The sequence below is a fragment of the Moschus berezovskii genome, chromosome 11 (assembly GCF_049115385.1).
Source record: "Moschus berezovskii isolate FMDL1 chromosome 11, NW_MosBer_1.0, whole genome shotgun sequence".
NCBI classification, from domain to species: domain Eukaryota; kingdom Metazoa; phylum Chordata; class Mammalia; order Artiodactyla; family Moschidae; genus Moschus; species Moschus berezovskii.
Genome location: NC_142470.1, coordinates 483044 through 506703, shown reverse-complemented (window position 1 = coordinate 506703; position 23660 = coordinate 483044). Strand labels below are relative to the sequence as shown.

Here is a 23660-nt window from a genome sequence, read left to right as displayed (position 1 = left end):
GAAGCCAGAGGTAGCACCTGATTTCAGAGGAACAAAAATAAGACTTACTGCAGACTTTTCTGAAACCATGCAGGCAGGAAGAGAGCAGCAGAGTGCTGAGAGAAACACCCATCAACGTAGAAGCCTATGCCCTGTGAAACTGTTCTTCAAAAGTGAAGGAGAAACAGATGTTCTCAGAGAAACAAAAATCGAGGGAACGTGTCACCTGTAGACCTAGAAATGCTGGAAGCAGCTCCTCAGAGAGAAATTAAACGATGCAGGTCATAAGCTCAGATCTACACCATACAGAAGGGGAGCACCGGGAGAGGAAAGGTAAGGGTAAAGTAAGAACCTGAATTGTTCTCAACCTCACAGGAAGTCTGTTTAAAATAACACCAGCAACAGTGCTTCAGATGATGTGGCTTGTACAGACACGCACAGGGACGGGAGGGAGAGTCTGCGACGATTCTGTTATTATAAGACACTCACACTGCCCACAAAGCAGTGCAGCATTTAAAAGGGAAACTCTTTCTCACTGCACACTGAATACCTCTGACACCAAATCCTCCTCCAACTCCTCAGACACCAAGCGTCCCAGACTCAACTCTGACACTGACTACCTGGATTTGTCACCAGACCCACAGGTCAAGGGCTCAGTCCCACAAGACTGCCCCCTCCTCAGACACCAACCGCAAGTAGAGGGTCTTCAGGTTGCCCGCACTTCCGTCCAATCTGGCAACAAATCAGGAGTTCCCATAACTGTAATTTGCCAGAATGGCTCACATAACTCAGGAAAACACTAATGTTTACTAGTTCATTATACAGCTGACCCTTGAACAACATGGCTTTGAAAGCACAGGTCCACTTATACGTGGATTTTTCTCAATAAATACATATAATACTGCATGATCTGTGGTTGGCTGAACACTGTGGACACAGGGAAAGTGAAAGTCGCTTTTCCTCCTGGCACCCCATTGTGCGTGCTGCGCCTTCAATAGCTGCCCCGTGGCCCTTACATGCTCTTATCTGCAACTCTATCGCATGCCTCACAGTCAAAGAAGCAAAATATAAAACAAGAAATATTGTAACAAATTCAATAAAGACTTTAAAAAATGGTCCACATCCAAAGAAAAACTTTAAGAAAAACTAAGTATTTCAAATACTAAAAGACGATGCTGTGAAAGGGCTGCACTCAATATGCCAGCAAATTTGGAAAACTCAGCAATGGCCACAGGACTGGAAAAGGTCACTTTTCATTCCAATCCCAAAGAAAGGCAATGCCAAAGAAAGCTCAAACTACCACACAATTGCACTCATATAACATGCTAGTAAAGTCATGCTCAAAATTCTCCAAGCCAGGCTTCAATAATACATGAACCATGAACTTCCAGATGTTCAAGCTGGTTTTAGAAAAGGCAGAGAAACCAGAGATCAAACTGCCAACATCCGATGCATCATTGAAAATGCAAGACAGTTCCAGAAAAACATCTCCTTCTGCTTCATTGACTACGCCAAAGCTTTTGTGTGGATCACAACAAACTGTGGAACGTTCTGAAAGAGACGGGAATCCCAGACCACCTGACCTGCCTCCTGAGAAACCTGTATGCAGGTCAGGAAGCAACAGTCAGAACTGGACATGGAACAACAGACTGGTTCCAAACAGGGAAAGGAGTATGTAAAGGCTAAAAAGCCTCTTGATGAAAGTGAAAGAGGAGAGTGAAAAGGTTGGCTTGAAGCTCAACATTCAGAAAACAAAGATCATGGCATGTGGTCCCATCATTTCATGGGAAATAGATGGGGAAACAGTGGAAACAGTGTCAGACTTTATTTTTGGGGGCTCCAAAATCACTGCGGATGCTGCCTGCAGCCATGAAATTAAAAGACGCTTACTCCTTGGAAGGAAAGTTATGACCAACCTAGATAGTATATTAAAAAGCAGAGACATTACTTTGCCAACCAAGGTCTGTCTAGTCAAGGCTATGGATTTTCCAGTGGTCATGTATGGATGTGAGAGTTGGACTGTGAAGAAAGCTGATGGCCGAAGAATTGATGCTTTTGAACTGTGGTGCTGGAGAAGACTCTTGAGAGTCCCTTATACTGCAAGGAGATCCAACCAGTCCATTCTAAAGGAGATCAATCCTGGGTGTTCATCGGAAGGACTGATGCTAAAGCTGAAACTCTGATACTTTGGCCACCTCATGCGACGAGTTGATTCACTGGAAAAGACTCTGATGCTGGGAAGGATTGGGGGCGGGAGGAGAAGGGGACACAGAGAATGAGATGGCTGGGTGGCATCACCGACTTGATGGACATGAGTTTGACTGAACTCTGGGAATTGGTGATGGACAGGGAGGCTTGGCGTGCTGTGATTCATGGGGAAGCAAAGAGTCGGACACGACTGAGCGACTAAACTGAAGGCTATATATTGTCACCCTGCTTATTTAACTTATATGCAGAGTATACCATGAGAAACGCTGGGCTGGAAGAAGCACAAGCTGAAATCAAGACTGCCGGGAGAAATATCAATAACCTCAGATATGCAGACGACACCACCCTCACGGCAGAAAGTGAAGAACTAAAGAGCCTCTTGTTAAAAGTGAAAGAGGAGAGTGAAAAAGTTGGCTTAAAACTCAACATTCAGAAAACTAAGATCATGGCATCTGGTCCCATCACGTCACGGCAAATAGATGGGGAAAAAGTAGAAGACTGTATGTTTTGGGGCTCCAAAATCACTGCAGATGGTGGCTGCAGCCATGAAATTAAAAGACACTTGCTCCTTGGAAGAAAAGCTATGGCCAACCTAGATAGCATATTAAAAAGCAGATACATTACTTTGTCAACAAAGGTCCTTCTGGTCAAAGCTATGGTTTTTCCAGCAGTCATGTACGGATGTGAGAGTTGGACTATAAAGAAAGCTGAGCACCAAAGAACTGATGTCTTTGAACTGTGGTGTTGGAGAAGACTCTTGAGAGTCCCTTGGACTGCAAGGAGATTCAACCAGTCCATCCTAATGGAAATTAGTCCTGAGTGTTCACTGGAAGGATTGATGTTGAAGCTGAAACTCCAATACTTCGGCCACCTGATGCAAAGAGCTGACTCACTGGAAAAGGCCCTGATGCTGGGAAAGATTGAAGGCAGGAGGAGACAGGGACGACAGAGGATGAGATGGCTGGATGGCATCACTGACTCAATGGACGTGAGTTTGCGTGAACTCTGGGAGCTAGTGATGGACAGGGAGGCCTGGCGTGCTGCAGTCCACGGGGTCGCAGAGAGTTGGACATGACTGAGTGACCGAACTGAAGTGAAATGGACAGGGGACACTGACCTGGTGGACCAGGGGCTAAGACTCTGCTCCCAGTGCAGGGGCTGTGTCCCAACCCCTGGTAAGGGAACTAGACCTCACACGCCGCAACGAATAGTTCACACGCCACAACTAAAGACACCAAGTGCCACAACAAAGATCGATGACCTTGCCACAAGTAAGACCCGACAGCCAAATACGTAAGTAAATTCAAAACAAAAAAATTAGGTGGGTAGGGAAAGATCCATCACGCTAGCACTGATCAGAAGAAAGCAGGAGGAGCTACCTTAACTTCAGACAGGAACATGCAGACTTCAGAAAAGGAGTCTTATGGGGGATAAGGAAGGGTGTTATATTAGCAGATAAAGGAGTCAGTTCTCCAAGAAGACGGGACAGTCCAGTGTTGTTGCTGCTCAGTCACTCAGTCCCGTCCAACTCTTTCTGAGCCCACGACTGCAGCACGCCAGGCTTCCCCGTCCTTCACTCTCTCCCAGATTTTGCTCAAACTCATGTCCATGGAGTCGGTGATGCCACGCAACCGTCTCATCCTCTGTCGTCCCTGTCTCCTCCCGCTTTCAATCCCTCCCAGCATCAGAGTCTTTTCCAGTGAGTCAGCTCTTCACATCAGGCTGCCCAAGTATTGGAGCTTCAGCTTCAGCATCAGTGCTTCCAGTGAACACCCAGGACTGACCTCCTTTAGGGTGGACGGGTTGGATCTGCTTGCAGTCCAAGGGACGCTCAAGTCTTCTCCAACCACAGTCCAAAAGCATCAGTGCTTCAGCACCGTCTTCTTTACGGTCCACCTCTCACATCTGCACGTGACCACTGGAAAAACCACAGCTCTGAGTACATGGACCTTTGCTGACAAAGTCATGTCTCTGCTTTTTAATGTGCTGTCTAGGTTGGCCGTCGCTTTTCTTCCAAGGAGCAAGCATCTTTTAATTTCGTGGCTGCAGTCACCATCTGCAGTGATTTTGGAGCCAAGAAAATAAAGCCACTGTCTCCACTGTGTAACAATCCAATACATAATGCATCAGTGCTTCACAACAGACCCTCAGAACACACACGGCAGCGACTGACAGCACTGTAAGGGAAAACAGACGAGCCCACTTCACAGCTGGAGACTCCACTGCGTTCCGTCAGAGACAGGCAGGTCCAGCAGGCAGACGCTGCTCAGAGCGTAGCTGGACTCAACAACATCGTCAGTCGTCAGGCTAATTCACGTGAAAACGCAGACGACACAGTCTTCTCAAGCTCACACGGAACATTCACCAACATAAACTACAGTCTGGCCACAAACCACTTCTTCACAAATTTAAAAGAACAGAAATCATACACTACCTGCTCCTAGGCTACAAGAGAATGAAGCTAGAAATCAACTACAGAAAGACAGCTGGACAATCCTCAATTACTTGGAGATTAAACAGCACACCTCTAAATAACACACGGGTCACAGAATAACTCTCAAGAGAAATTTAAAATATATCGAACTAAATGGAAATGAAAACACAACTTAGTGTGTGCAATACAGTGAAAGTAATACTTAGAGAGAAATTTACAGCACTGACCACAGACCAGAAAAGAAGAGCTAACATCAATAATCTAAGCTTCCACCTTAGGAAACTAAAAAAAGAAAAGCAAATTAAATCCAAAGTAAGGAAGAAAAAAGAAATAATAAAAATGAGAGCAGAAATCAATGAAACTGCAAACAGGGAATCAATAGAGAAAAATCAACAAAACTGAAAGCTAGTTCTTTGAAAAGATCAATAAAATTGATAAGCCTCAAACTTCCCTGTGAGTCTGAAGCCTCCAACTTCTAGTGACTAAGATTCCGCCCCTGCAATGTAGGCAGTGCAGGTTTGATCCCTGGCTGGGGAATTAAGATCCCACATGCCAAGTGGTGTGACCAAAAAACATTGGCAAATCTCTATCTCAGCTAACCAAGAAAAAAAGAGAGTGGTAACAAACGGTTAACATCATACACAAAAGAGGAGCCATCACTACAGATGCCATGGGAGTTAACAGGATAGTAAAGGCATACTTCAGCAGCTCTACGCCCACAAAGCTGACCACCTAAATTAAATCAGCCAATTCTCCGAAAGATACAATCTGCCAAAATTCACACAAGAAGAGACAGACAACCTGAACAGGCCTGTATTTACTAGGAAATTAAGTCAATAATTCATAACCTTCAAAACCAGGAAGCACTAGGCCCAGAACGATTCACTGGCAGCTTCTACCAAATATTCAAGGAAGAAATTATACCAGTTCTCTGCAAACTCTTTCAGAAAACAGAAGCAGAAGGAATACTACTTAACTTATTCTATGAGGCCAGCATGTTCCTCACACAAAAACCAGACAAAGACATTACAAGAAAAGAAAACCACAGATCAATATCTCTCATGGACATAGATTAAAAAATGCTCGGCAAAGCATTTAGACCATTGAATCTAACAACATATAGAAAGAATTACACACAACAACCAAGCAGGATTTAGCCCAGGTACACAAGGCTGGTTCAACGTCCAAAAATCAATTAATCCATCACATCAACAGACTGAAGAAGAAAAATCACATAATCCTATCAATAAATGCAGAAAAAGCACTTGACAAAACGGTGGCACTCATGGTAAAGGACGCTCCTGCCAACGCAGGAGACATAAGAGACTTGGGTTCAACCTCTGGGTCGGGAAGATCCCCTGGAGGAGGGCATGGCAACCCACTCCAGTATTCTTGCCTGGAGAATCCCGGGAACAGAGGAGCCTGGCAGGCTACAGTCCACAGGGTCGCCCAGAGTCAGACACGACTGAAGTGCCTGAGCAGGCACACACGCAATACTCATTCGTGATAGGAACTCTCAGTAAGCTATAATGGAGAATTTCCTCAACTTGATAAAGAATATCGACCAAAAAAATTACAGCTAACATCACACTCACTGGTGAGCACATCAAAGCCTTCCCACTAAAACCAGGTATAAGGCAAGGATGTCCTCTTTCACCACTCCTTTTCAACATTATACATTTCTTGTAACACAAGAAAAGGAAATAAAAGGCTTAAGGACTGGTAAGGAAGACACAAAACTGTTTTTGCTCATGGATAACGTGATTGTATACAGGAAAAAAATTTAAAAAGAATCAACAACAAAAAATTTTTATAACTAATAAGCAATTTTAGCAAGGTTACAGAATGCAAAGTTAACACACAAAAGTCAATTGTTTCCCTATATACTAGCAATGGGTAAGTGGAATTTGAGATTAAAAACACAATAACATTTATATTAGCGTGCCTCAAAATGAAATAGTTAAGTGTAAATCTAACAAAGTATGCACAAGATCTCTATGAAGAAAACTATAGAACTTCAATGAAAGAAGTCAAAGAATAACCAAATTATTGGGAAAATATTTTATGTTTATGGAAAAGAAGACTCAGTATTGTCATGGTGCCAGTTCTTCCAACCTGATCGCAGATCAACGCCACCTCAACCAAAATCGCTGCAAGTTATTCTACTGTTGCTGTTCAGGCGCTCAGTCACGTCCGACTCTGGGACCCCATGGGCTGCAGCACGCCAGGCTTCCCTGTCCTTCACCATCTCCCAGAGCCTGCTCAAACTCATGTCCGTTGAGTCGGTGATGCCATCCAACCGTCTCATCCTCTGTCACCCTCTTCTCCTCCCGCCCATGGACAGCAAGGAGATCAAACCAGTCAATCCTAAAGGAAATCAACTGTGAACATTCATTGGAAGGACTGATGCTGAAGCTGAAGTTCTAATACTTAGACCACCTGAGGCAAAGAGCCAACTCACTGGAAAAGTTACACTGTGGATATTGACAAACTGATTTCAAGGTTTACATGGAGAGGCAACAGACCCAGAATAGTCAACACGAAGTTGGAGGGCTGGCACTATCCAACCACAAGACGCACTGCAGAGCGACAGCCACCAAGGCTGTGGGGGTTGGAGAAATACTGACAGAGCCCAGTGGGGCAAAGCACAGAGCCCTAAACAGAGCCCCAGTGAGTGCAACCAAGTGATCGCTGATGCAGGGGCTAAGGCAGCAGTCAGACGGAGGAAGGAAAGTCTTGTCAACAGACGGCACTGGGACAACTGGACATCCACACGCAAAAAACCAGTCCAGACACAGACCTTTTACTCTTAAAAAAAATTAACTCAAAATGGATCACAGACCTAAATATAAAATGTGAAGCTATAAAAATCCTAGAAAGATGACCACAGGAGAAAATCTAAATGACCTGGGATTGTGTGATGAGCAACACATATGTGACACCAAAGCCATGATCCATGAAAGAATTCATAAGCTGACTTCATTAAAATTAAAAACTTCTGCTTGGTGAAAGACACGGTCACCATGAAAAGACAAACCACAGACTGGGAGAAAACATTTGCAGAAGACATGTCTGATAAAGGACTTTTATCTAAAAATACAAAGAATACTTAAAACTCAACAATAAGAACAATATGTTTCAAAAAGGGGCCAAAGACCTTAACAGACCTCTCACCAAAGGATCACAAATGGCAAATGAGCATGTGGAAAGACTCCCCATCATATGTCATCAGAGAGATGCAAATTAAAGCAGTGAGATATCACTACACGGTTATTAGAATCGGCCAAGATCTGCAACAGTGACAGCACCAAAAGCTGGTGAGGATGTGGACCAGCGGGGACACTCATTCACTGCTGGCAGGAGCGTAAACATGGTGCAGCCAGTTTGGAAGATGGTGTGGCAGTTTCTTACAAAACTATTTAATATACTCTTACCATATGATCCTGCCACCACATCCCCTTAGTATCTACCCAAATGAGTTTAAAACGTAGGTCTACACAGGCACATATTGCAGCTTTGTTCGTAATTGCCAAAAGTGAGAAGGAAGCAAGATGTTCCCCAGTTGATTAATGGACAAAGAACCTCTGGTCCCTCCAGACAACGGAATGTTATTAAGCACAAAAAAAGACATAAACCATCGAGGTATGAAAAGACATGGAAGAAACTTGAATGCAAACTACTGAGTTAGAGAAGCCTATCTGAAAAGGTGACAGACTCTACATACTCTATACACAGTACGCTTCCAACTCTACGACATTCTGGAAAAGGCCGAACGACAGCATCAGTAAAAGGTCAGGAGTTGCTGGAGGCTGGTGAGGAGGATGAGCAGGAAAACATGGGGGACGTTAGGGCAGTGAAACTGCTCCGTTTGAAGCTACAACAGTGGGCACATGTCAGTCCGCAGTGTCCAAGGCCACAGAAGGCATGACCACAGAGTGAGCCCCGTGGGAAACTGTGGGCTCTGGGTGAGGATGCCTCCAGGCAGGCTCCCGAACTGTGACGAGTGTTCCGGCTGGTGATTATAGAGGAGGCGGTGCGTGCTCTCCGGCGGGCAGCAGGGACACGGGAAACCTCTGCACCTGCTTCATTTTGTCAACCTAAAACTGCTCTTCTCTAAAAAATAAAATCTGCTTTAAAAAAATTTTAATAGTGGAAAAAAGACATTTCATGATGACAGTTGAAACATGAAAACTGGTTGAGTGGATTATGTTTTGAGGCCTTTTCAACACTTGAATTGTGAGAATGATATCACGGCTCTGTTTTGAAACAGGGTCCTCAACCTTTAGAGAGGGGTGACATGGGACGATCCAGTGTCTGAAACTTTCCAGGCAGAAGATAACTGGAGGAGGGGTTAGGAACAGAGCCGTAACAAGAGCAGCCGTGAGCAGAGGGTTACTGCTTGGGACATGGGGGTGCGTAAGGCACTACCTTCTTACATGTCTAAAGCTTTATATAATGAATAAGAACATAAAAAATAAACTGGATGTACCAATTACTGAATATGAAAAATAAAATAATAAAAATAAGTTTGCTTAAAATTATTAAAATGAGACTGAGAAAATATCAACTAAAATAATCTGAAAATTTTATTGATGGATTAGATATAATAAATAAAATTTTAAGCATAATTGAGGAATTCTGAAGTGCAGCTTTGGGGCATCTAGTTGGCCCAGATTTCTGGCAAAAGCAAAGAGAACTCCTTTCTGAAGGAAATAATGTCACCTTTGGTCTCATGTAATTTCTACAAATAAACACTATGCATAGCACACAGTCACCAAGGACAACCAGGCCCAGTCAGAGGTTAGACACCACAAGCCAGGGCCAGAGGGGATAGAGGGCCAGAGGGCCAGAGGGGCCAGAGGGCCAGAGGGACTCCGAGGGAGGGACTCTACGTGGCACGCACGCACACGGGTGACGCACGCGACAGCTGGGCCCACGGCAGCGGACCCAAGAAGCAGGCCTGCCAGCATGGCAACAGGGGAGAACCAGACTCAAGAATTCAATCCCAGGCTTAACAGCAGACCTGCTTCTGTTAAAAGAATTAGTGAACTTAAATAAAAACATCACCATTTCTATTTCTTTCAAAGAGTTTTATAACGAAAAGGCAGAAGAAAGCAGAAAAGGCAATGGCACCCCACTCAGTACTCTAGCCTGGAAAATCCCATGGGCGGAGGAGCCTGGTGGGTTACAGTCCATGGGGTTGCTAGGAGTCACAGACACGACTGAGTGACTTCACTTTCACGCAAGAGAGAAGGAAATGGAACCCACTCCAGTGTTCTTGCCTGGAGAATCCCAGGGGCGGGGGAGCCTGGTGGGCTGCCGTCTGTGGGGTCGCACAGAGTCGGACACGACTGAAGTGACTTAGCAGCAGCAGAAGAAAGGGTAAGATTCATAATCAATAAATGAGAACACACATTCATTCGCGTCTCTGCGGGAGAAAAGAGGAAATGGACAGAGGCGGTACTTGGAGAGAGAATGCTGATAATTTGCCAGCAATGACTGAGAGAGACTGAAGAAGCCCGCAGAGTCTCGTTCAAGACGAATGAAAAGAAACCCACGCTCAGTTCTGCCTAAGTGGCACTGCACGATCCGAGAGAGCCTATCCTGACAGCGACAAGGAGACAGCTCTCCTCAAAGGAGGGAAGACGAGCACGCCCTCCTCCGCAGATACTCGGGCCGGAGGCAGCATGCTGCTGCTGACTCGCAACTGGAGACCCAGCCCAGGGGACGCGAGCTGTCCCTCAGGAGGCCGAGTCCCACCCAGCCCAGGGGACGCGAGCTGTCCCTCAGGAGGCTGAGTCCCCCAGGAGGAAGGAGTCCGCGCACCAGCCTTGGCCTCCCTCTGCACGCAAGGAGGCTCCCCGCGCCCGAGAACTGGCACGCGGCAGCATCTGGACTGGTCAGCTGGAGGTGCCTGTGCACCCCAGCGCTGGCCTGAAAGCTGACCCAGTCAGGAGGCTGTGCTGTGTGCGAGTGCAGATGACAAAACCTTCATGAAAACCCCCCAGTTCCTGCCCAGGGAGGCCAGGAAAGGAGTCCCCATGAGCCGAGGGGTGTGGGAGGCCCCATCTGTACCTGTTTTCTGGGGCTCAAGGAGGGCAGCCTGGATGCAGAGCTACGCTGCCGTGCACGGCGCCGGAAGTAAGAGAGAAACCGCAGAGGAGTCAGACAGGCCAGATCCCGACAGACACTGGAGACAGCATGATTCTGAGCCAGCCAGGTAGTCATGAGCAAAAATACACCAGTCCAGTCCTTCCCTGCATCCCGCACAAAAATTAACCCCATCTGCTTTAACCCTAAGACAGGCGCAGCAGTAAGGCTTTTAGACAGCAGCATATAAAGTATTCATGAACCCAAAGTGAGGAGGTGCTTCTTAGGCACAAAAAGCACCAACCATAAAAGAAAAAAAGCGATGCTTGCTGCGTTATAATTACAAACTTCGTCCACCAGAAAGACCACTCAGAAGGCAAAAAAGGCAAATCCCAGAGAAGACGACCATGTGCAAGACCCACGCAGCACAGGACTCTCGTTCAAAACTGGAAAGAAACCCCAGAAGCCTGAAAGTGAAAGACAGAAACGGGCAGAAGGTGCCTCCCCCACCAGAGGCAAAGGCAGAGAGATGAGAGACTCAGTCCCACTAGCGACCAAGGAGACCGCATCAACGCTAGAAGCCAAGCCCGCACCCCCACTTCTATCTAAGATGGAAAAGCCCCCAAATTCTGACTGCTGGCACAGAGCCCTCATCCACCAGCTCAGAGGGGACACAGACCCGCGTGTGACTGAGCTCCACACTGGTGTGGACGGAGCCTCTGGGCCAGGCAGCGGACCTGGACGACACACAGGACGAGTCCCTCTTACCCAGCGCACATGCAGGCACTGGGCAGCCGTCCCCCGGGAGGAAGAGGGGTTGTGGCTGGGAGCACTAACAGTCTAGTCTGGGACGAGGTGGCTTCATGCTTTTCTGTTTACAAGGCACGCACAGCTTTTCATGTGAAGGGAAAAGATAAATAAAAAACATGTAAGTGATGAAGGCACGTTTTTAACCCTTTGTTAGCATCCTGAGTGGTGTCCTGTCCCCTGTGGGCACCTAGAGGGGAAGGACCCCAGACTGCCCTGGGAGGGGGTCTGCGGAACACCAGCATCAGGACAATCAGGACGCCGTCCTGAGCCCTGCCCGGGGGAAGGGGTAGCCATGGCCACCCCTACCCTAGAACAGCTGCCTGAAGAAGAGGGACTTCTGAGGACAGGGTCTCCAGGACAGGCAGACGCCCCCCCTACCAACCCCAGCCAGAGGAGGCAGCGGGGTCACGCACATCCAGCTTCATCAGGGTGAGCAGGTCCTGTGTGGCAGCTCTGAGGATGGAGTCTGTCTTCTTGCTGGCAACAGACTCGTCCAAGGCACCGTCCGAGTTGGGGAGGACGGCCAGTGGGGTCTCTGCAACAACCACACTCTTCCTGGGCTGGAGAAAAACACAGGCAGCATGATCAGGAGGGTGCAGGTGGCTGGCCGGCCTGGGACCTGACCCAACACGGGCCCGCAGGGAGCTTCAGCGTGGGGGCGGGGCGGGGAGCTGCCTACCGTGCTGGCCACAGCACCACTGGGGCGCCCTTCTGTGTGCGGCAGGACCCGGGCTCGGGCACACACCACCCTCAGGTCTGAGGTGGCACCTGCTGTGGCCCCTGCAAACGGAGGGGAGACTCAGGATACCATGCTGGCGCCCTGTACACACCGGGTCCTGTGCACCCACCCAGGGCAGGGCTGGCTGAGTGAACAGACCTGTAGGTGACACTAGAGACAGAGCAGCCTCAGGCACTCACAGAAAGCTGCGGTCACAACCGCATGACAGGCAAAGGATGGCCAAGCCCAGTCCCAGGCAGAGAGGGAGGAGCAAGGCCGGCTGCTCCCACTGGGCCGGTGGAACCCGGGAGGCGGGAAGGAGCAGCTGTGGGTCTGCCTATGGTTTGAGAGCAACTCTGCCTCAATACCGCCCTTCACGGGACAAGTGAATGCAGTTTGTACTCGTATGAAAAAGTAAAAAATGGATTATTAACAGGAACCAGCTATTCCCTTCTCCAGGGAATCTTCCTGACCCAGGGATCGAACCTGAGTCTCCTGCATTGCAGGCAGATTCTTTACCATCTAAGCCACTAGGGAAGCCCCCTACAAAGACCGATATCCACTAATTTTTTAAACATTATGTTTCATAGGAAGATATTTAAATCTGTATAAAGATTTTCTTATATTAATAAGGTTTTGAAATTTTTAAAACAAACACAGCAGTTAGTAACTACTTTTGTCCATCCTAAGAAACTATGCACTCGTAGTATTTTATCATAATATTATATACATACCAATATGCTGTACTATTATATTATTATTTATTATTAATAAGTCAAAGCATTATGATGCCAGTATCTATTTGAAAAATAAAACTCAACCACGCTCCCCGTGATAAACACATGCATATATGAAAAGTCATACATTTCTACATTGACCTGCTGTTATACAATCTATTTATAATGTTGAATATAGCTTGCCAGTTCATGGAATTCGATCTGCAGTTGGTTAAATCCACGGATATGAAACCTGAGTGCCCATCTGAGGGGCCATCTGACTGCACTGCACCCTTTCATGTGAGGGACTTGGGTCTGGTACCCACTGCAGGTTCTTTAACCAATCCCCTATGGAAGCCAAGGGGTGACTAAGTATATCTCAGATTTTTGCCAGAACCACATCCTCTAAGATAGCATTATCTGTACAGACCAGAGGAAAGGTATGTCTGTCCCTGTGTGGATGTTAACTAGGTATATTCATGGAGCTAGATGCTTCACACTCAGATTTTGTTATATGTGGATTGCTATTGTTTTTAGTTATCTGTTATTTATCTGAAAAAAAATCACTAAACATGTTTTTAATATGGTGGAGCAAATGGATAACACATAGAAGAAATATATCCCAACCCCACCCACTTCAGACAAAAGATTCAATTCTAGAAGAGTATGAAAGATAAAGGGCTTCCCTCATAGCTCAGTTGGTAAAGAATCCTCCTGTAACGCAGGAGACCCCGGTTTGATTCCTGGGTTGGGAAGATTCGCTGGAGAAGGGATAGGCTACGCACTCCAGTATCCTTAGGCTTTCCTTGTGGCTCAGCTGGTAAAGAATCCGCCTGCAATCGGGAGACCTAGGTTTGATCCCTGGGTTGGGAAGATCCCCTGGAGAAGGGAAAAGCTACCCACTCCAGTATTCTGGCCTGGAGAATTCCATGGGGTCGCAGAGAGTCGGACACGAGTGACTTTCACTTTCACATGAAAGATAAAATGTCAAATCTTGCAGGGAGATTTCCTAGACAGGACACAAAATATATTAACCACAAAAGAAAAAATTTGATTAATGGGACTCTTAAAAGGTTTCTATTCATCAAAAGATACTATTAAGAGAGTGAAAAGTGAACAGAAAATATTTTTAATACAGACATGCAACAAAGAGCTCATACAGAAGATATCTAAAGAACTCATATAAATCAATAAGAAAATGAAAGGCAAACTAACTGAAAAAGGCCAAAAGGCAATAAAAACCCTCTCCCCAAGGAGATGGAAGATCCTCAGGTTCACAAGTCATCAGGAGGATGGAGCGACAGCCACAACAAGGCCTGGCTGCAGGGCACAGAGGGGCCACAGCAGAGTGGAAGACTCCCTGGGCACTTTGGGCCTCTGAGCTGCACGGCCCCAGCGGCTTGGCCCGTGTGCTGACTCTCCGACACGCGAGGCCAGTGAGCACCTGAGTGGGGCTGCGAACCGACCTGCTGGAATTTAAATACAAACAGCCACACACGGCAGGCAGCCACGGCCTGGAGCATGCAGAATGGGGCAACCAGACAGGCTCGTGACGCCGGGGAGGGTGTAAACCGGGTGAGTACTAGGAAACCCCGGAAGCATCTCCCAAGCTAAACACAGCACACATGTCCTCGTCACTCGGCAGTTCCACAGACACACGGGTGCCATGTGTGTTCACAGTGAGGCAACGCTTCACGCCAAGAATGGTGTGTGGCCACACGGCACTTTGAAGCCACAAACACCAGGCTGAGCAGAAGCCAGACTCAAAGCCAGTCTCAGGGTTCAGAGGTCAGAGGAATGTGAGGGCACAGGATGATAACAGCACCACTGCTGATAGAAGCTGCGGGGTCCCCAACCGGGATCCCTTCTGGGTGCTGGCCTCACAGCGGAGCTCAGTTTATGCAAATTCATCCAGAGTCCCCGAGGGCTTGCACATTCTGTATGCACATTACACAACCATAAACAGTTTATGAAAATAAAGAATAATTTGCTATTTGTGAAAAAACAGATAAATACACAAACAGAACACAAAGATTCCTCGTAGCTCTAAGTAATGAAACAGGTAGGACAGCCAGATCCACAGACAAAAGCAGGTGGGCAGCAAGCGGCCAAGAGTTGGGAAGTGATGGCTGATGGGCTGGGGGTTTCTCCACCAGGTGACGAAAATGTGTTGGAATTAGGTAGCGGAGGCTGATGTTCAACTTTGTGAAAATACTAAAAACCACTGAATTGTATACTTTAAAAGGGTGAAGTCTGGGACTTCCCTGGCATTCCAGTGGTTAGGACTCCACGCTTCCACTGCAGAGGGTACAGGTTCAGACCCCCTTAGTTCCCTGGGTTTGGAACTAAGATCCTGCAAGCCATGTGGCATGGCCAAAATAAATAATTAAAAGGGTGAATTTTATGATAAGTTAATTTTACCTCAAGAAAATTCACTTAAAAAAAAATCTTTGTAGATACAGAAAGGTGTTACTGAATGAAGGTAGCCCTGGAAAACGCAACAGAAAAGTGAAAGAATGCTCTGTGGATGGTGCTGGGAATATTACCACTAGACAGAGGAAGAAAACGCCGAATGTTCTAAGTGTAATGCAAGAGGGAACCGTGAGGAAAGAATGGCTTGCACACGGAAAGTGAACCTTAAAAGCCACCAGACAAGAATCCAGAAGAACGTGTTTACATCCAATAAGAAGGAGAGACGAGTGAGACCCAGAGCACAGTCACAGCGCCACGGCGGGGTCCAGACACGGACACCGAGGGGTTGTGTCCCAGAAACAGCGGCCGGGAGAAGGCATGTGGACATTAAAACTGATGGGAGATCTCTATCTGGAGCATACGAAAAATTTATGCAAACCAACAGAACGAACTCAGGAAACCCTGCAGAAAATGGGCAAAGAAAATAAACAGACAGTTCTTAAAGAGGGAACCCAAACAGTTCTCCAACACACCAGGAGACGATTAAACCTGCCAGCAACCCAGGAAACTCATGTGAAGACAAGACAGAGCAGTCCTCGGGGGCCCCAACAGCGTCCCACGGCCGGGACACACCGAGGGCAAGCACACACGGCAGGTCTCATCGGCCAGCTGAGGTCGCAGCAAAGGTCCCTGTCAGGGAGGTGCCCGGGAGAGGGAAGAGAGCTGACTGCTGACTGGAGGTCACAACGAACCCTCTCTGCAACTGCAACCCGACAAGACAAAGCAGACAGCAGAGAGGGCAGGTGCAGGCACCTCCTGGGGAGGGAAGCTGGGCGATGGCTGGGGTACTAAGGAGACAGTGGAGGCAGCAGCCTGCTAGAACAGCCCAGCTCAGGGGCAAAGGGAGGGCAGCAGTCAGCAGTTACAGCACGGCTGTGCAGGGCCCAACCAGGGAAACACCCTGGACACGGAGGCTGGGGTAGGGATGCAGAGCCACTGCGGCTTCCCACGGAGGACAGGACGCAGGCACAGGGGCCCCTGGACCCAGAGTGTGCTGGCCGTCTGGGTAGGTCAGAGGGTCCTTTACCTGCGGGAGCCGAAGAGGCCTCGATGTCGGCCTGGGCCTGGCTGAGCTCGGCCACCACCTCTTCATGGACAGAAGGCAGCAGGACAGGGTGGCTCCTCTTGGGCAGAGGCCCACAGACTGCGGCGCGGCTGCCCCCACGATCTGCTGGGAGGAGCCAGCATGAGGCAAGGCCTCTGCTCCCAGAGCACACAGACCACATGACTGGAGGCCTGGGGACAGCCCCCGGCGGACCCTGCCACCTGCCCCCGCAGGCCAGCTGCTCATCACCTGCACCTGTCTGGCCCATCACCCATGCCCGCCTGCTCAGGCAAGTGGCAAGTGAGCGCCAGCCCTGGCTGCCCTCCCAGGTCTGCCGCCCAGCTCTGAGCACCCCAAAGAGCCTGGCTAGGTGCCCCCACCAGCCCCCGCTCCTCATTCATAAACGGATAGGGCCCAGAGCAGTCAGTGTGCCTGTGCGTCACTGTCATCCCAGAGGGGACTCCAGGAGACAAGCCGAGTCAATAGCTTCCTTCCCCAAACCGATGCTCCCCAAGTGCTCAGAGCAGTGCATGCAGAGGGCAAAGCTGGGGGCCTGCCCTTGGCTGGTTCTCTCCCAGGAGGAGCGGGTGGCAGGATGTGTGTTGGAGGGCACAGCTGGTGACCCAAGGGTAGGAGGTTGGCCCCGGGGTGGGCAGAACCTGGGCCGCAGGGCTCCTGGGGCCGAGGTGGCCTCTCCGGCCGCTCCTCCAGACTGCAGCACGTCGGCTTCTTGGCCTTCCCGGCAGTCACACTGGCCACAGACACGAGCGGGATGGCCTGGCTCTCCTGAGATGGGGAGAAGCAGGGCTGCCTCAGGAGCGCTCCTGGGCCAGCTCCTGGGTCCTGCGAGCGGGGAGACACCAGTCTTCGGCAACTGGAAGGGAGGCAGTGACCAACTAGGGCACCGGTGACCCAGAAAGAGGAAGGTTTAAGGCAAGGAAGGCCCAGCTTGCTGTTGTCTTGCCAACTCCATCATGTTTAAATAGTGGCCAATACACTCCATTAAGATGAAACATAACGTAGGATGCGCCCTCTAGTGTCAGCAAAGGCAGGCGTGAGAACTGGCGGCATACCCAAGCGCGGTGTGGAGGCTGAGTGAACGCCCGCTCAGCCTGCAGGGCCTGCTGAGTGTGGCTCACGAGGCTCTGGGCCCCCCTGGCCCCCACGTCATGCCTACTGCTCACCAGAACTGAGGGGGTGAAGCGGCTTCTCCCACCCCACAGCCATCAGCTCAATCTACTAGCCTGGACTGAGGCAGGGTCGAGGGCAGGGCACGCTGCCCCAGGTGCCCTCAGGAGGGGCCCAGGGCAAGGGGCAGGCCAGGGGCACAGCTCCGCTGCTGGGTGTTGGCTCGGCACAGGCCGGGTGAGGGGCCAGGAGAGCAGCCACGTGCACGGAGCAGGGGGACCAGAGAAGCGGAGTTTGGCCAAACCACAGGCCCTCCTGGAGGGGAACCACATGGAGGCCCCTGAGACCCAAAAGGCGGGACAGCTCAGCACTGATCCCCAGGAGACCCTGCCCCGGCCTGTCTGCTGGCCCACCCCTGGGGCGGCAGCGGCTGCCCGAGGACCATGGGGCGCCCCCACAGCCGTGGCTGTCCCGAGGATCATGGGGCGCCCCCGGGGTGGCAGCGGCTGTCCCGAGGACCATGGGGCACCCCCACAGCCGTGGCTGTCCCGAGGACCATGGGGCGCCCCCGGGGTGGCAGCGGCTGTCCCAAGGACCATGGGGTGCCCCCTGGGGCGGCAGCGGCTGTCCCGAGGACCATGGGGCACCCCCACAGCCGTGGCTGTCCCGAGGACCATGGGGTGCCCCCTCAGCCGTGGCTGTCCCGAGGATCATGGGGTGCCCCTGGGGTGGCAGCGGCTGTCCAAGGATCATGGGGCACCCCCTGGGGCGGCAGCGGCTGTCCCGAGGACCATGGGGCACCCCCATAGCCGTGGCTGTCCCGAGGACCATGGGGTGCCCCTGGGGTGGCAGCGGCTGTCCAAGGATCATGGGGCGCCCCTGCAGCAGTGGCTGTCCAAGGATCATGGGGCGCCCCTGCAGCAGTGGCTGTCCCGAGGACCATGGGGTGCCCCTGGGGTGGCAGCGGCTGTCCAAGGATCATGGGGCGCCCCTGCAGCAGTGGCTGTCCCGAGGACCATGGGGTGCCCCTGGGGTGGCAGCGGCTGTCCAAGGATCATGGGGCGCCCCTGCAGCAGTGGCTGTCCAAGGATCATGGGGCGCCCCTGCAGCAGTGGCTGTCCCGAGGACCATGGGGTGCCCCTGGGGTGGCAGCGGCTGTCCAAGGATCATGGGGCGCCCCTGCAGCAGTGGCTGTCCAAGGATCATGGGGCGCCCCTGCAGCAGTGGCTGTCCCGAGGACCATGGGGTGCCCCTGGGGTGGCAGCGGCTGTCCAAGGATCATGGGGCGCCCCTGCAGCAGTGGCTGTCCCGAGGACCATGGGGTGCCCCTGGGGTGGCAGCGGCTGTCCAAGGATCATGGGGCACCCCTGCAGCAGTGGCTGTCCCGAGGACCATGGGGTGCCCCTGGGGTGGCAGCGGCTGTCCCGAGGACCATGGGGCACCCCCACAGCAGTGGCTGTCCCGAGGACCATGGGGTGCCCCTGGGGTGGCAGCGGCTGTCCAAGGATCATGGGGCGCCCCTGCAGCCGTGGCTGTCCCGAGGATCATGGGGCGCCCCTGCAGCAGTGGCTGTCCCGAGGACTATGGGGGCCGGCACTCACCGGGTTGAAGAGCTCCGTAGTCAGGCCCAGGTAGTTGTGCAGAGCCAGAAAGGTGACCCTCTGCAGCCGCACCATGATGATCTGCAGAGAGAGAGACAGGCCAGCTGGGCGGGCCGGGCCTGCCAAGGGCTGAGCCCGCCGGCCTCGTGGGCTGCAGAGCCCCCGGTGGAGACAACCCAACCCGCACGCAAGGTGTGGGCACAGGGCAGAAGGAACCTCCATTGCTTCTACAAGTTTCTAAAATTACTTCAAGTCAAGACATTTAATACTAACAAGAGTTCTTTGGGGACAGAGTAGGCAGTCTGAAGACCTCACTGAAGCTATCAATATTAATTTTTACAGCAATATATGTATTACAAGGTTTTAAAAAAACCATCTTAGTTCTTCCAACACCCACCTTGAACCCCATGTCGCCAGCACTCCGTCCTGCCAGTGAAGTCACTTCCACTACTGCGGACATGCCTCGTGGCCCCAGGGCTCAGTAAGCCGATGATGAGACACTCAGGGCCTCGACCCTGGGCCCCTCCCTGAGACGGCCAGTGCACCACTGACTGCCTGGAGCAGTGACTCACCTGCACCACCCTCACCAGAGTTTCAGGATATCTCTCAAAAACTCCTTGAAAAGCCGTAGCTGGGAGCCGGAGGACGGTGGAGGGGACAGCAGCGCGGGCAGACACCGTTTTGTATGGCGCAGCGTGGCCCTGCAATGACAGCCCTGGTCAGCCCGCACCGGCCAGCCCTGAGACTGCGGAGGCTGGCTCCCCCAGCCCTCGTGCAGCCTCAAGCATCACAGCTCTCAGCACCCTGCTCTCCTAGGCCTCTGGCAAGGCCACTTGGCGCCAGGACCACCCACCCAACAAGCCTGCTGAGCCCTGCCTGGCCACTAGCGCAGCTCCAGGTGGCCAAGGACCGGCTGGGCGCCACTTGGGAACTGGCGGGTGCTCGACAGCAAAGCTGGCTTTCCCAGTCTGTCATCATTCCCAGGCGGCAGCCGCGGCCCTTTCTGGCTCACAGTTCTGAGTCCTGCCACTACCTCTCCTTTGAGTGCTGCTTCCAGGCAACCACCAGCGTTTTCCTGAACTGATGTTTTCCTTTGTCAAAGTACCACATAAGCGGAATCACACAGGGCCAGGTTCCTGCCACTGAGATAACACACTTGAGGGTCATCATGCTGTTGGTATACCAGGAGTCTATGCTGTTTGTTGATGAGAACCAGCCTGTTTGACGGATGCGTCACAATTTCATGTGCCCAGCATATGCGTGCTTACACGCTAAGTCGCTTCAGTCATGTCTGACTCTGTGCAACCTCATGGACTACAGCCCGCCAGGTTCTCTGTCCATAGGATTCTGCAGGCAAGAATACTGGAGTGGACTACCACGTCCTCCTACAGGGGATCTTCCTGAACTGGAAATCAAACTCACATCTGCGTGCATCTCTTACTTTACAGGCAGACTGTTTACCCACTGAGCCACCTGGGAAGCGCTATGCATCCAGCAGGTGAAGGACAGTTGAGTTGTTCCCAGTATTGGCAATTACAGATAAAACTAATATAAATATTTCCATACCGGGTTTTGTGTGAACAAAGTTTTCATTTTCCTTGCTAAATATTGTGGAATTATTTACCAAAACCTCAGCTAAAGCTGGAGCTGGAGTGGGGGCTGGCCTGTAAGGGGGCGCTCACACCTACCGCCATGTCGATTACCCGAAAGAGGACGAGGTCTCTGCCTACATCTTGGACGGGAATTTGCCTCTACCTATCCTCCGGCCATAAGGGCTGAGCACGGAAGAACTGATGCTTTCCAACTGTGGTGCTGGAAAAGACTCTCGAGAGTCCCTTGGACTGGACGGAGATCAAACCAGTCAATCCTAAAGGAGATCAACCCTGAATATTCATTGGAAGGACTGATGCTGAAGTTCCAATACTCTGCAACCCCATGGACTGCAGCCTGCCTGGCTTCCCTGTCCTTCACTATCTCCTGCAGTTTGCTCAAACTCAAGTCCATTCAGTCAGTCAAGTCCGTTGATGCCATCCAACCATCTCATCCTCTGTCGTCCCCTTCTCCTCCTGCCCCCAATCTTTCTCAGCATCAGGGTCTTTTCCAGTGAGTCAGCTCTTTGCATCAGGTGGCCAAAGTATCGAAGCTTCAGGTTCAGCAACAGTCCTTCCAATGAATACTCAAGGTTGATTCCCTTTGGGATTGACTAGTTTGAACTCCTTGCTATCCAAGACACTTGCTCTCAAAAGTCTTCTCCAGTACCACAGTTCAGATGCATTGGTTCTTTGGCACTCAGCATTCTTTGTGGACCAATTCCCATATCGGTACATGAAAGTGAAAGTTGCTCAGTCGTGTCCAACTCTTTGTGGCCCCAGGGACTATGTAGTCCATGGAATTCTCCACGTCAGAATACTGGAGTGGATAGCTGTTCCCTTCTCCAGGGAATCTTTCTGACCCAGGAATTGAACCGGGGTCTCCTACATTGCAGACAGATTCTTTACCAGCTATCAGGGAAGCCCAGATTGGTACATCACCACTGGAAAAACCATAGTTTTCATTATACGGTCCTTTGTTAGCAAAGTGATGTCTCTGCTTTTTAATACGCTGTCTAGGTTTGTCATAGCTTTCCTTCCAAGGAGCAAGTGTCTTTTAATTTCATGGCTGCAGTCACCGTCCACAGTGATTTTGGAGCCCAAAAGAAGAAAATGTGTCACTGCTTCCACTTTTCCCCTTCTATTTGCCATGAAGTGATGGGACCAGATGCCATGATCTTAGTTTTCTGAATGTTGAGTTTTAAGCCAGCTTTTTCACTCTCCTGTTTCACTTTCATCAAGAGGCTCTTTAGTTCCTCCTCACTTTCTGCTATTTGAATGGTGTCATCTGTGTATCTGAGACTGGTAGTATTTCTCCCAGCAATCTTGATTCCAGCTTGTGATTCATCCAGCCCAGCATTTCACATGATGTACTCTGCATATAAGCTAAATAAGCAGGGTGACAACATATAGCCGTGATATACTCCTTTCCCAATTTGGAACCAGTCTGTTGTTCCATGTCAGGTTCTAACTGTTGCTTTTGGACCTGCACACAGGTTTCTCAGAAGGCAGGTAAGGTAGTCTGGTATTCATACCTAAGAATTTTTCCACAGTTTTTTGTGATCCACATAGTCAAAGCTTTAGCATGGTCAATGAAGCAGAAGTAGATGCTTTTCTGGAATTCCCTTTTTGGCAATTTAATCTCTAGTTCCTCTGTCTTTTCTAAGTAAAGCTTGTACACCTGGAAGTGCTCAGTTCATGCACTGCTGAAGCCTGGCTCAGAGGACTTTGAGCGTGACCCTCCTGGCGTGTGGAACAAGCACAGCTGCAGAGAAGGCTGAGCGTTCTCCGGCGTCGCCTGTCTTTGCGACTGGAATGACTCCAGTCCTTTGGCCACTGCTGTTTTCCAAGTTTGCTGACATTTACTACCATTTGCTTTATGACCCAGAATATGTTAACAGTATGCACTGTGAGTGCCCCATGTCCACATGAAGGGAATGTACTTGCTACTGTTGGCATGAGTGTTCAGTAAATGCCCGCTGAGTTAACTGCGCAAGGAGGCTGATGGTGCTGGTTAGTTTCTGCACCTCCGTAGACTTTGTCTGCCGGCCCTACTGATGGCTGAAAGAGTGGGGTCGTCAGCCACAGCTAGAGACCCATTGCCCCCTTCACATCTGTAAGTCTCTGCTCCGCCTCTGCAATCCCACTCTTGGGAGGATACACCTGTGGGGCTGCTCCTGACGAGTGGGGTTCCTCACCCCACACACAGTCTGCGGTCTGAAGCCTACTTTGTCCAACGTTAATGCAGTCTTTCGGTTTTGAGTTTTCATGACAGAGTCTATCATATTCTTTTCTTTTCAACCTACCTAAGTCTTTCGAGCTATAGTAGTTTTATGAAGCCAGCATGTAGCTGGATATTAGTATTTCTATCTAAACTGACCACCATTCAATTGATGCATTCAACACTATTACTGATGTATAGGGTTAGGCTCCAATTTTCTGGGGAATGTTGAATGTTTTAGCAAGTTATCAAGCTGGCTGGGTTCAAACCACAAGCTCTGTCTCACTCCCCGCCCCATCCCACTGCCGTGTGGGGCTGGGTGCCAGCATCTCTGACTTTCGGGTGACGCCTCAAGTGCTCGGCTCTGCTGGCACCAATGCCCCTCAGTCTGAGACCAGGGCTGAGGCTGCATCTTAGCCTGGTTCTCATGGCCGTGCTGGCCTGTGCCATGCTGCTCTCTGTCTGCCCTGAGACTCTCAAGACCCTTGCACTCTCTCTCCCAGACTGAGAGAGCACATGAGCGGGCTGCCCTGAGGCAGAGCACTGAGAGAAAAGAGGAGACCCAGGGAACTGACCGTCCTTGGGCTGCTTTTCCTGTTTTCAGTTCCCACCTGCGATCTACCCACTTTCATTTTCAGGTTCCTGGGGA

At 50.4% G+C, this 23660-nt stretch overlaps 1 protein-coding gene across 3 annotated transcripts in view; it reads right to left on the bottom strand.

Moving 5' to 3' along the window:
* Positions 1 to 23660, bottom strand: part of PNPLA7 (patatin like domain 7, lysophospholipase) — an 80024-nt gene that overhangs the window by 38159 nt on the left and 18205 nt on the right. For 2 of the 3 annotated variants that reach the window (XR_016038510.1, XM_055400628.2), the window contains exons 10-15: positions 19774 to 19902; positions 19202 to 19282; positions 17132 to 17258; positions 16455 to 16598; positions 12201 to 12301; positions 11935 to 12081 (exon numbers count right to left, since the gene is read on the bottom strand). Coding sequence is in view for 2 of the 3 variants with exons in the window: in XM_055400628.2 (XP_055256603.2) it covers positions 11935 to 12081; positions 12201 to 12301; positions 16455 to 16598; positions 17132 to 17258; positions 19202 to 19282; positions 19774 to 19902 (729 nt within the window). In the remaining variant the exon portion in view is untranslated. The remainder of the gene's footprint in view (positions 1 to 11934; positions 12082 to 12200; positions 12302 to 16454; positions 16599 to 17131; positions 17259 to 19201; positions 19283 to 19773; positions 19903 to 23660) is intronic. The other variant, XM_088840966.1, reaches the window with a different exon arrangement.